This window comes from Pleurodeles waltl, chromosome 11, assembly GCF_031143425.1.
Source record: "Pleurodeles waltl isolate 20211129_DDA chromosome 11, aPleWal1.hap1.20221129, whole genome shotgun sequence".
Taxonomy (NCBI): domain Eukaryota; kingdom Metazoa; phylum Chordata; class Amphibia; order Caudata; family Salamandridae; genus Pleurodeles; species Pleurodeles waltl.
The window spans coordinates 920321628-920335562 of record NC_090450.1 but is presented as its reverse complement, the minus strand read 5'-3'; the positions used below and the strand labels follow the sequence as shown (position 1 = coordinate 920335562).

Below are 13935 nucleotides of genomic sequence, written 5' to 3'. Positions count from 1 at the left end.
GGTCACAAAGCCTAAAACAGTAACTTTTTTATTTTTAAACACCAAGATGTTGCATCCAGTTGTATTTACCATTTCCCCTACAAAAATTTATATCAATACAAAGCACAGTGGTTGATTTACACTTTTATTGTAGATAGTCACAACATATTGATGCTTTGAATTATACATGTATTTGTATATTTAATTTAAACGTTTTAGTTTGATTAGAAACTCTTTGTGAGAAAAACAATGCCAGTGGACAAAAAGATAAACATTTGCTCATCAAACATTTTTCAATAGAAAAGTTTTTGACTAAAAACTAAATAAGAATACACTACACCATCATTTGTAACGTCACTATATTGACCATGGTTTCTCTTGGCATAACCATCTCTTGGGACTCTACATTGCCTGGATCAGCGATAGCCAGGAGCGTCACCACCCTCCATACCCCGCCCCACCCCCACTCCCATTTGCCGGGATGTAGAGAGCCTGCATAGGCTCCCAGTCTGCCTGGGAGCGCCCTGACTGGGTTCTCCCATCTATTCCTGACGCTGCTCTGAGAAGCGTCAGGATTGGCGGCAGGGCAGGCTGGGAGTCTGTGCCTGCAGCCGGCTACAGCAAAGATGGAGGAGAGGCGCGTCCTGCGTTGAGGTAAGTTTTTAAAACATTTTTTTAGATTGTATTAATATCCCCCCCTCCCCCGCCATGCCACCTCTTCTCCCCGCATCGCCCCGCCCCATGTAAGAGCCACAACTGGCAATAGCGCACAATATGCTTTTGATTGGAGCTAGAATAGTAAGGTAGCCAATTCGTGTAATGGTGAGCTGGTGATGGCTAGTTCCCACGCCTAGGGTAATGATACTAGAAGTAAAAGTGGGGAAAATATGAAGATTATAAATAAAGGATGTCCCACAACACCAGAAAAACAGAACAGTTGGCAAAACAAATTGCCCACAAGATCAGAGCATACATTTTCAGTTACTTGCTGTTCCCTTAAAATTGTCTTTACTAGCAAGTAAAAGTTTACAGCAAGCGACAGTGTGTTGGATGCTGGGGAAATTAATGCACACTTCAGAATAGAGGGGAAAGTCAGCCAATTAATTGGGTAAGTCGAACCAAGAGCCTGACTTACCTCTAGGTGCCAAACCATCCAGAGATTTGACATGTAAATCAAGCAATACAAGTTATGTAAAATTATTATAAGAACCATTAATTTTTTGGGGGGTGGGGGGATGGGTTTCTTCAACATTTGTGTTTACCTTTAGTAACATTTGCTAAAGATGGATCCTAAGGGCTGCAGCACATATTGTGCCAGCCTAAGGGACCCCTCACCAAGTCAAGCACATGACAGGCTGCCACTGCAGCCTGCATGTCTTGGTGCAGACCAAAGTGAAAACATGATATGGCACACAGCCTGTGTGCCATATCCCCTAACACTGCATGCAATATATGTAAGTCACCCCTCCAGCAGGCCTTACAGCCTTAAGGCAGGATGCATTATATTACATGCGAGGACATATCTGCACAAGCTGATATATGCCCCTGCTATGTCTTTGTCGCTTCTCAGACATAGTAGTGGCCAGGGAAGCCCCTTTAAATGCTTGTGCTAGACAATGGTCAATACAAGTTCACCAGCTATATGATGCCTTCACTGCAGATAGAGATGTTTGGTATCAAACATCTCATATTGGAGAACCCACGCTGATGCCAGTGTTGGATTTGCCAGTACATCTACCCAGAGGGCACCTTAGAGGTGCCCCCTGAAACCTACCAGCCTCTGGTGTGCTCGCTGACCAGCCTGCCACCTGAGACACCGTTCTGGACCCCTAGGGTGAGAGCCCTCTCCTCTCAGGAGGGCCAGAACAAAAGCCTGTCTGGGAAAGAGGGTGTAACCGGCTGATTAGCCTTCCTAAGGTGCCAAGTCTCAAAGGGCTCCCCTCACAGGAGAGGGAGCCTCCTCCCCTGTCCAGAGCCCATCTGGCACAGGCGAGAAAATTAGCTTGTCAGGTAGGCGTGCCACCCCCAGGCTAGTACCTCCATGAAGGTGGGCTACTGCGAGGTGGACATGATTTTTCAGAATTGGCCATCTTGGTGATGGCATACTTAGGTATTCTGGGACAAGGTTATGCCCACTTCCTATAGGAAGTGGTCATTTAGGGGTCATAGTGCCCCAAGGGTCAGTAGCCCATTGACTAATACCCTACACACCCCTAAAATCCCTAAATTTGGTATTTAGGGGAGCCACTGGCAGCAGAGAAGCAGGTCCTGACGGCCTAAGAAGACCAAAGACACCAAAGAGCCGTGACATGAGATGAAGAGAAAAGTAGCTGCTGACCTGCTACCAACCCCCGCCGGCCTCTCTGCATCCCTCGTCGAAATCTGCAACAAAGGCGACTCATCCTGCAGCTGTGACTCTAGAAACCAGAAGAACTGCCTGCCTTTGAAAAAAGACTCAAAACCTCCAGTGAACAGCGGACCTGTTCCTCAACAAACTCTAAAGAAAGGACTCTGAAGCCTCCAGAATCACAAAGACCAGACTCCTGAAGTCCTCACTGCACCCTCTGTCTCCAACCAGAGGCGAAGTTGACCACAAGTGCCAACAAGGTTCCTCAGTTCCCCAAAGTCCGAGACCATTGTGGTTTCACCCCTCCTGGACTCCCCAAAGTCACCTGCAGCCTCTGTCCGCAGGTCCTGTGGCTCCCTCCCTCCCACCAGACTCCCTGACGATGCCTGCAGCCTCAGACCACAGGACCCCTCAACCATGAGTGCTCCTGGACACAGAAACCAGACACCAAAGGACTCCTCTGCACCAGATGCCCCTAGCCCGTGGCGAAGAGGACCAAAGGTACACCTATGTTTCTGAGCACCCCATGTTTGTAACCTACCTGTTGGTTGTCCTCAACTGGCCTCCTAGCCAGAGTCTGCAGCCTTTTTCCATAGACACCGATCTCCATTGAAATACATAGGACACCCAACGCTGTACTACACCTCTGCACCTGAACGCCCCAGTGCTGCCCAGAGTGACTTGTTGGTGTGATCCTGACCCTTGCTCAATACTCACCTTAAGCCTCGGAGATTGGTCCCATAATTCGTCATACAGCACCTGATTGCAGAACTTGTTTTTCCTCCCATAGGATAACATTGCAGAGCTCAGAAATTGCACTTGTCCCACTTTTTAAAGTGAAAAGAATTTTAAAACATACTTACCTGAACAAATTTAGTCTGATAACTAAATATGTATAAAGATACCTGCTATTTTTATAAATCGGCGTGGATCTCTTTCTTGAGTCGTGTGTCTCATTTATTGACTATTGTGTGTACTTGTAGATGTCTTGCACTCCTCTCTGTTATGTTAAGCTGTTCAATCACACTACCCCTAAATTGAGCGCTTTTGGATTGAATAGCAAGCCCTGACCACTCACGGGGGAACCCCTAGACCCTTTACACAATATTCACATACCACATACAAGGCCAGCTTCCTACAGTAATTGATTCCACATTTCTCTGTTTTTTTTTTAACAGAAAGCTTTTTACGTTGTTGTCTATTAAACAATGAGTTAGGGATCCATTATTATATTTTCTTTAAGATCTGTTTGAAATTAATTCATCTCCATATGATTTATTTCATGGGGGCTTAATTTCCCAAGGTTCAATAAAGTAATTAAAGGATATTGCTAAGGAGAGAAGTCATTTTATACCAGTTTCGGAGCTAAGATGATTGGTTATCTTGATGTGGATCTGTCTGTTGCTACATTACCATATATGCTAGGTTATAGATTATATCCTTGCCAAGCGATCATACTTTTTTGACTAGACATTTTCTTAACAAGAATTACTTCAGTGCCCATTTCAGAGCATACCATGTCATGCTGCTGGGTGTATTTTATGACAAAGTTTCCATATTCCCATGATGATTAACATGCTGCAAAGCTTTTTAAATAGTATTGTAGGGCAACTGTTCTTTTGATTAGTAAAGGGTGTGCCTGTTCTTACATGTTGAAGTTAAATGACTGTTTCAGACCAATCCTTAAAAATTTCATATGCTTTTGGAGTACTATGATCTTTCATTGTAGGTTCTTTGAATTGATGGAACATGAAACACTTACACAAATCCATTATTAATCCACTCAAACCCAAGACCAGAAATGTAAAGACCAGTTAGAAACTAGGTTCCTGATAATTAAAAGAAAATGCAAGGTGATTTGACAACAGTCGCAGAGAAATCCTTTTCGAGAATTTGTTGAGTCAGCCATATTGAAGCAGAAAGTGTTTAAGACAGAAACATAGGGACCGGCAGTATCAAGAATAGAAAGTATTAGTTGTGATGCTGTTTTACAAAAAACAATAAACTACGTTTAAACAAAAAAAAAAGAATAGAAGGAAAGAAGAAAGAGAAGTCACCAATAGTACAGGAAATTGAGGCACAGTTGGTAAAGCTAGAATAAGAATGTCTAATCAGACAAGACATAAAACATGGAGACTGGGTGAGGTATTGAGGGAAGAACACAAAATTGAAACACAGACATACTTTTGTAATATCCAACAGCAGGTGTATGAGGTGGTTACTTTAAGGCATGAGTTATAATTACTAGGGCTAAATATAACTGGTGAATTTCAGTTAAAATGTTAAATGGTCACCAAAATTATTCACCTTAAATATAACATTACTTTAACCTTTGTTTTTTTCATTCCATTCCCACGGTGTTTTTTAAGTAAGATATATTTACAGTTCCTAACTATAGCATCATTTTAACCTTTGATTTTTCACTGAATTTCTAGGGTTTTATTTAACATGAAATAATAGTTTATTACCATTCGTAACAGCAACCTAACGCTACATATGGCATTTGTCCATGCACACGCATGCTGCCAACCCCATGCACCACAAGGGCTTTAGCTGTGCTCCTGGTGTGGTTGGTAACCGGGCCTGCATCCAACCTGCCTTGGAAGAAGGGGGGGGTGTACACACACACAGACACACCCCCACACACACACATCAGGCACCATCTTGTTTTTTTCCGCTATCCCGCAGGAGTCCTGAGGCATTGCGGACCCCCGCTCCAGTTTTTTTCTTTACATTTTGGCAAGGGGGTGAGTTCCTATTCAGCCCCACCCACCCACAAGGGCTGGGGGGCAGGTATCCTTACCCTGCACCCTTATATCTTTTTTTTCTTCTTTTTACCCATTTTCAGGACAGGGGACATATTCCCTGGAGTTATGTAATAGCTGCCACAGTATTGTCTTTTATATTGCCGCCAGCCAATCGAGCGAGATGGCCCAAGTGGAAGAAAGCCCCCATGCCAATTAGGACGCTGTATTTTTTAAGTTAAGCTTGCTGGACTCTGAGCTGTCAGGCCCACGCTGTGCACAGCCTTCAACCGTGTGTGGCATTGGGTTGCCCACTAGATAGATAGATAGGTATATATATATATATATATATATATATATATATATACCTATCAGGTGCCATCTTTTTTTTCGCTGCCCTGTAGGAGTCCTGCAGCATTGCGCACCCCCCCCTCCAATTTTTTTTTTATTTTAAATTTTGTCCTGGCGGTGAGTTCCTATTCACAACCACCCACAAGGGCTAGGTGGCCAGGTATCCTTACCCTGATCCCTCATATCTTTCTTTCATATTGCCGCCAGCCAATTGAGTGAGATGGCCCAAGTAGAAAAAAAGCCCCCAATGCCAATTAGAACGCTGCATTTTTTAATTTAAGCTTACTGGACTCTTGCAAGAGTCCTTCGAACCCAGTCGCCCAGATATACAAATATTTTTAAACTTTAATTTCACAAAAACTATTGAATGGATTTACACCAAATCACAAAAAGCATGCTTTCTGAATTCTGTTCAGCTGTTTTGGCTGTAGCCCTTCTCAAAAGTCCCTATAGAAATTGCATTGAGAATTTGTGTTTTGGGAGCCAATTCCTTCCACTCTCCCCAAAACCCCTGGATTTTTTTTTTTTTGGTCTCGACCCCCCTCGTGACGCATCACCCCAAAACTTTCTATGAAGAAACTGAGCAAAAAAGAGCACTTTTTTATAGTTTAATGAAGATTCATCAATCAACATCAGTTACTAGAAAACCAAAAAAGTAATCACTGATGGATACGAAGACCTAACTATAACTGCCCAGTGGCGACGTCCACCAGGTAAAATAGCAATAAACAAATATATGTATATAGAGATATAAATTTTATGTAGATTTATCAAAACAGCAAGAAGAAACACAATACATAAGTATGCCAAAGTTTGGTAAAAATATGCAAGGCACACAGATCAGTCACCAACAACCAGCAGAATCAGGTGAACCAACCACCAGCTCACAGCATAAAGAAAAACCTAGACACCAATTATTGTGACAGAGACTCAGTCTAATAAGAGGATAAAAAAAAATACTTATATATATGGCAATATATCCATCCTACTTGACTGTCAAAAGTGGATTGGAAATATTCCTGTATTAAGCAAGAAATAATCATTAATTTTGCCATACAAGGTCAGAGAATCCGAAAAGGCCCCATGAAAAGAGCCATCAAGACAGGGAGTCTAACCTTTTCATACAGGGGATCACGGTATCATAGATGGTAAATCAACACTGTAAAAAGTCTCACAGTTTATAGACTGGACTGCACTGCAAGAAAGCAAACACCCAACAGCGGACGCTTGACAGATTCAGTCCAGACGTCAGACTCACTGAGTAGCTGGCACTGCTTAATTTGTAAATACAAAGGTGCCGGTGCCCAAAGCCCTCCTCTTGAACACGCGGCTGCTGTAATTAAATGTGTGAACATGGAATACTGAGGCGGAGTAATCCTGAAGCCATCTCGGGCCTCTTTAATCCATTTAAAGCCACTCGCTGCCACTTCAGCTCACTCTTGCAACTTTTTACTTTCTCCCTTTGTGACGCTTTTTCGTTTTTCCCTTCATCCGTCATTCCTATATGTGTCTTTCGCTCCAGCAAATGCTTGAGGCAGAAGACTAAGCGCCGGCCCTCAAAAATAAGTGCCGGTGCTCAGCACCGGAAACAACAAGCACAAATTAAGCACTGGTAGCTGGTATGCTATGGGAAGTACAGCTCTTTGGAAATCCCGAATATCGCTAGCCTTTGACTTGTGGTATGACAGTATGAATTAATGCATGATGGGAGGTAAGATGTTATTTATGAAGACAGGATACTAACAAAAAATTTAGAAAATGTCGGGAACTTGGGAGGAGAATCAAGTCTAGACAAAATACGACCAGAACGGATTAAGGCAGATGTGAGAAGAAAAACGACCTCACTCATCTAAATATTGGGGACTGAAAAAACAAGCATTTTCAATGCAACAGGTCTCGCATTTGCTCATGTTAGAGCTGATCGCGTTGTAAACTCCAAACCCGACTTTTCACCTATCGGGCAAAAGTGAATTTATGTACATAACCCGAAAAAGTGAAATTAACTATGTAAAGCGCTTGACTTCTGCCAAGCGAGATCGCGCTCGTAAATTAGAGAAAAAGAAGTCCACGAGCCCAATGGAAAACAGCGAGCCTCGCATGTTTTCTGTACTTGGTCGCTGCGCTCGAGGAGGTCTAGCCACCGGAAAAGGCATGACGTATGCGTGCCTTCGACTAATGAAAGCAAGCAGATTTTATTAGGCAAGCCCACGAACCAATAAAAAACACTGACGTGACGTTGACAGGGCTCCAAGCCCTTTTCTAAACACTAAAGCGTCTCACTGCGATAAGCATGCACAAGCAACGCAGGCTCGACCCTAAAAAACGGGAAGCCAGACAAAAACTGAAGCATGTGTTAAGCCTGACCGTAAACACTGTAGCCTGCAATATTTATGTGTGATTAACATCCATGTGTGTAATTCATATTGCAAAATCAAAAGAAAAATATTTTAAGACTGTACTTTTGCTGTCACTATATACACATTGTTAGAAATGGGTTATTTGGTTGACAGTCAGGTTACCCCCTGTTCAAGCAAGGACCCTCACTCTAGTCAGGGTAAAAGAGAATCACCCTCAGCTAACCCCTGCTTACCCCCTTGGTAGCTTGGCAGAGCAGTAGGCTTAACCTCAGAGTGCTAAGTGTAAAGTATTTGTACCAACACACACAGTAAATTAATGAACACTACCAAATGACACAACACCAGTTTAGAAAAATAGGAAATATTTATCTAAACAACACAAGACCAAAACAACAAAAATCCGACATACACAAGTCAAGTTATGAATTTTTAAAGATTAAACTCAAAAATAGCGCTTAGAAACAAAAATGCTTCGATGAGATGTTAACACGGCGTTGTGACGGAGTCGTTCCCAACAAGCCGACACCAGCGGTTGTTTAGACCCCCAAGTACAGTACCTTTGGTGAAGAGTGAAAACAAGCTGATGCGCAAAGTCGGGGATCGCTGCGTCTGTGCGAAACGTTGAATCCACGCGCTTCGAGCGGCGTCGGTCACGACGTGGTGCTGCGACTTCCACGGAGTCGCGGACTTCAGTGGAGCTGCTGCGGCGTCAGGCCTGCGAAGAGCGTCGCGTTCCAGCGAAGGTCACGGCGTCAGGTGCAGGCGGCGTTACCGGATTCAGCAGCGGCGTCGGTCCGAAGTCGTCCGAAGTCGATTTCCTTGGATTCCATCAGCTTTCCTTTCAAGGGCCCAGGGACTGGATAGGGCACCACTTGTCAGAGCAGGAGTCTCTCCAGAGACTCCAGGTGCTGGCAGAGAGAAGTCTTTGCTGTCCCTGAGTCTTCGAACAACAGGAGGCAAGCTCTAACTCAAGCCCTTGGAGATTTCTTCTCAAGATGGAAGGCACACAAAGTCCAGTCTTTGCCCTCTTACTCTGGCAGAAGCAGCACTGCAGGAAAGCTCCACAAAGCACAGTCACAGGCAGGGCAGCACTTCTTCCTCAGCTATCAGCTCTTCTCCAGGCAGAGGTTCCTCTTGGTTCCAGAAGTGTTTCTCAAGTCTGTAGATTTGGGTGCCCTTCTTATACCCATTTTAGTCTTTGAAGTCACCTTTCTTCAAAGGGGACTCACACCTACTTGTGAAATCCTGCCTTGCCCAGGCAAGGCCTCAGACACACACCAGGGGGTTGGAGCCGGCATTGTCAGAGGCAGGCACAGTCCTTTCAGATGAGAGTGACCACTCCACCCCTCCCTCCTAGCAGAGATGGCTAATCAGGAAATGCAGGTTACACCCCAGCCCCCTTTGTATCACTGTCTAGTGCGAGGTGAAAAACAACCCAACTGTCAAACTGACCCAGACAGGGAATCCACAAACAAGGCAGAGTCACAGAATGGTTTAAGCAAGAAAATGCTCACTTTCTAAAAGTGTCATTTTCAAACGCACAATCTTAAAATTAACTTTACTAAAAGATGTATTTTTTAATTGTGAGTTCAGGGACCCCAAACTCCACATGTCCATCTACTCTCTAGGGTAATCTACACTTTAATCATATTTAAAGTTAGCCCCCATATTATCCTATGAGAGAGATAGGCCTTGCAACAGTGAAAAACGAAATTGGCAGTATTTCACTGTCAGGACATATAAACCACATTACTATATGGCCTACCTTATCCATACACTGCACCCTGCCCTTGGGGCTACCTAGGGCCTACCTTAGGGGTGCCTTACATGTAAGAAAAGGGAAGGTTTAGGCCTGGCAAGTGGGTACACTTGCCAAGTCGAATTTACAGTGTAAAAATACACTTACAGACACTGCAGTGGCAGGTCTGAGACATGATTAAAGAGCTACTTATGTGGGTGGCACAACCAGTGCTGCAGGCCCACTAGTAGCATTTGATTTACAGGCCCTGGCACCTCTATTGCTCCTTACTAGGGACTTACTAGTAAATCAAATAGGCCAATCATGGATAAACCAATTACATACAATTTACACAGAGAGCATATGCACTTTAGCACTGGTTAGCAGTGATAAAGTGCTCAGAGTTGAAAAGCCAACAGCAACAGGTCAGAAAGAAATAGGAGGCAGGAGGCAAAAAGACTGGGGATGACCCTGCATAAGCAAAAGTCCAACACACATACACACACACCCTCCCCCCCCCTCCAATATTTCTAAAAGCCTTCCGCAAGGCCTCTGTTTTAGCCACAATTGATAGACCCCAAACCCATGGGCTCAAAGAACAGAATGACAAACCTTGTTTATTTGTGCTTCTCTTCCTCCCTTTAAAGAGGACCAGTAGAAAATTCAAGGCTATGAATATCAAAATATATTAGCTTATCTACTTAACTGTCTTACTATGAAAAGTCTGCCTGTGGTCTTGTCCTTAGAGGCAACGCTGACTCCCTTGATGTACTGCAGCGGATGTTGGGTCAGTAAGACAACAACATACTTAGAGTCATTCGAGAGTCATTGAAGGAGACCCCCTCCCCTTATTACAACACGTTCAGCTCAGAGCCTGCCCCCTTCTAGCTACGCCTGAGACCGGTACACCAGTGCGTTATTGGGCACACATTACTTGAAAAATGGAGCATCGTCTGTAACCTAATTACCTGCTATGCCAACCTCAACACGTGGCTGTGTGCCGGATGGAAATAAAAACACGTGTTAGAAGAGAGGGCTCCGTGCTGAACAGGTCTGTGGGTGACGGGCACCGGCATTTATCCTTCAACAAATTAAGCACTAAAGCACATGATTGCCCAAAGGTGCCCTGGAGTTGTGAGATGTAAGCATCCTGCACAAAAACTTTATTGTAATAAATAAGGGTTTTAGGGACTTGCGAAATCTTAGGGGATTAGGTTCAGCACACATCGGGGTAGGCTGTTCGATGCCTGTGCGGACTTTGGCGCACATCAAAGAGGTCACAAGCCAAAGAACGTAACGCTCTAGATGCATGGACGTCAATTCACCGAACTTTCAGTCACACACTTGCTTACAACACATTCACTGATATACACACTCTCACCCGCAAGCATGCACACAACATACATTTAAAAGGGTTTTTAACTTTCCTCAGCTACCACGGAGGGTCATATTCCAGCTAAGTGTAGTTCATTTTTTATTACACGAATAGTGAATAATAAACTCCAAGCAAAGTCTATAAGGACGAGCTGCCCCTGTATCCCCTGCACTGATTTTGACACGTCTGAGACCAGGAGCGGCAGAGGCAGTGTCAGGGGTCGCAAGGGGGTAGCTGGGGGTCGTATCTGCGACCCCTAAATGACGTCCATGTCTAGTGGGCATATATATTTTAATTTAAACATTATAGATATGTAATTAGACTGGAATGTAGGGTAGGTGGCCTTGTGGCCAAAAGAAATGGCTATAAAAAGACTTATTTTCTGTGCTAGGACCTAGTGCAGACTTTTAAGATGATGAAGAAAGTGTGATATTTACGTATGCTCACTACATGTGTAGCTGCACCATGCAGAACCTTATGCAATCTGTGCATTGGGTAATCCAGGAAGCTGGCCAAAAGGGCATTCCAATACTCTAACCTGCTAATGATCAGCGTCCGTACTAGTAGTAGCCTAGATTTCTGTGGGATGAAAAAAGCCGTTTTTGAACACTTTCATGAGTAAAAGGTAAGTGGCAGTGAGTTTTCTCACAAGTGGTTTCAAGAGCAGCCTTGGATCAAATGCGACTCCCAGGTTGCGAGACTGTACTGGCGGGATTGGGCAAGTGCCTGACGTTTGAGGCTACCAAGAGGGAGACCAGCAGGAAGGGCCTCCGTTCTGATCATAGTCATTTTGACTTTCAGAAAAACTGCGGGATCCTACTGTATATTGTGAGTTTGATTTAACATTTAGTTTACTTTTTTTTAGGTGTTTGCACAAATTCTGAATGCCTCAGATCAAAAATAAGATCTATTTCGGCCATGAGAAGACGTAATTCTTCTTGGACAATTACCACGAGAACACAAGGGAAGGTGTGATACCGTTATAGGCGCATTAATTGTTCACTTCTGTTAATTTTCTTATTTTTGCCAAGGCCTCTTTATTACGACGTGGAACATATTAATCACATGCCCTAGATATCTGTTTTTTTGAGCCGTGAAGCTAATTCTCTCCCCCACTTTTTCTTCCCTGTCGTGTTTCTATAGTAACCATGCACTCACTGTATTCGCAGGGAAGACCTGATGCTGGCAGCTGCTCAGAAATCCCAGGAGCTAGCAGCACTTCAAGAGGAGAACGTGAAACTTGCTGACGAGCTGGGTCGCAGCAGGGACGAAGTCGCGAGTAACCAAAAGGTGGGTGTCTGCGGCGCACTCGGGCAAGTTAAGATGCTGAAAGCAACATGTGTGCTCTTATAGCCATCCATGTACTTGGAATGGAAACTAGGATTCGAGATGAGATTTGAGACTAATTCCTATGAATTGATACTGTCTTGTGTGTTACAGTAGCAGAAGTTTAAAATCCTCTCTAGGAGGGTGATTTAAAATGGTGCTCTGAGAACTACTGCATGTTCAGCCTGATGAGAACGGGGTATTGAGTGTGTGGTGGGAGACGCAATCTGATGTGGGCCGGAGATTAATTTGCTGAAGCCAGTTGTTAAACAGAAAAACACAGTGCAGCTGCTAGCATTTATTTCAGCATATGCAAGATTTTCATTGCACACTGTAGAGTTTGCTTGGGCTTGTTTTCCTTCCATGCATGCTTGTCCGTGACTACAAAACTGAGAGTGTGGACTCGAGAATAACCACCGTGTGGTGATGATCACAAAGTACTTGTCTATGAAAGCTTCGCCAGCAGGGCAACTGTTCAAGCACAGAAATAAAAAAAAATGGCATTTAGCTCACCTGTTTGCTGAATTTAAACTTCTGTCGCGCGCGCGTGTGTGTCATTGTTGATTTTGGTGTTTTCATCATTTCACAATTTCCTTTCTAAAGCATATATAAGTAATTTAAGTTATGTACTTTTTAGAATCTGTAGAAAGAAAGCCCACACTTTTTCAGCAGTTCATGTGATATTACTACTTTGTACAGCATCTTTTATGGCTTTTCAGAATACATTGTGGTATTGATTGTGGCGTGAAAGCATTTCCTTTATAACCCGTAAGGTCCTTTTTCGGATTAAACAGCGCGAGAATGAACTGGGAGTTTAATCTTGGGGAGCGCAGTTCGCCAGGCGGGCAGGTGTCACAAAACCTCGACGTGCCCCTACTTGCACTCGGAGGGGCTAAAAATAGCCCTGTGTGGAGATTGCATTCGAGATGCTTGTTTCCTCCTTTAAGTGGTGATGCTTTTCTGATACAGTTTGAAATCAGTGCTAGTGCTTTGCTGGCCTGTCACTATGGCAACCCCATCTGTTTCAGCAAAATTAGGTGAACGCTCTTGCCCATTTCTGTGACCTTGATGAGGGCTCACTGCTAGATTCAAACTGTCCTACGAACCTTTTTAAAGACGAGGTCATTGCAGCAGCTCAGTGTTTTTGTTGTGATTTCGAGGTATATTTTAGGAAGTGTTCCCGGATGCTTTTATTGGGGCTGAGCCGTAAGGAGCCATTTCATATGGGCAGGTATAGATTGTAAGCATGCAAGGCTTCAAAAAGTAACCGCATCCACTTGAGTGAGTAATTGGCGCGAGGGTTGTGGAATGAGCGCTTCCGTTTCGTGAAGTGCTTCTTGCTTCTGAATGAAGTCATCGGCCCTGCAGGGTAGAGGGTGGTCTGTTAGTGGCTTTGTTGGCTGCTACATTCATGCTGCTCAGAGTAGAGGTGTGCGTGGGAGCTAGGGAACAAAAGCTCTCAAGCAGGGGGTGTGCACTTACCTGCCAGGAGAGACACTTCTCTTTCCAGCTACTAGCGGAGCCGAGTGTCATCGACCATTGTAACGTGACGTGCCATGGGATATTGTTCAGTAGGTTTTCAGTTTTTCTGTTTTCCCACATTCTTGAGGTTGCACGGTATCGGGCACTTCTCATAAATCATAACTCTATTTGCGTTGCACTGATGGGAAGAAATGCGTTTGTGGTTAATAACTAACTGTTAGAAATGGGGTTTCTGG

The 13935-nt window shown here is 44.0% G+C and overlaps 1 protein-coding gene across 14 annotated transcripts in view; it reads left to right on the top strand.

The window, feature by feature from the left end:
* Positions 1-13935, top strand: part of CLIP1 (CAP-Gly domain containing linker protein 1) — a 543241-nt gene that overhangs the window by 368305 nt on the left and 161001 nt on the right. For all 14 annotated transcript variants that reach the window (XM_069214950.1, XM_069214948.1, XM_069214943.1 and 11 more), the window contains one exon: positions 12061-12181. In XM_069214950.1, the coding sequence (XP_069071051.1) occupies positions 12061-12181 (121 nt within the window). The remainder of the gene's footprint in view (positions 1-12060; positions 12182-13935) is intronic.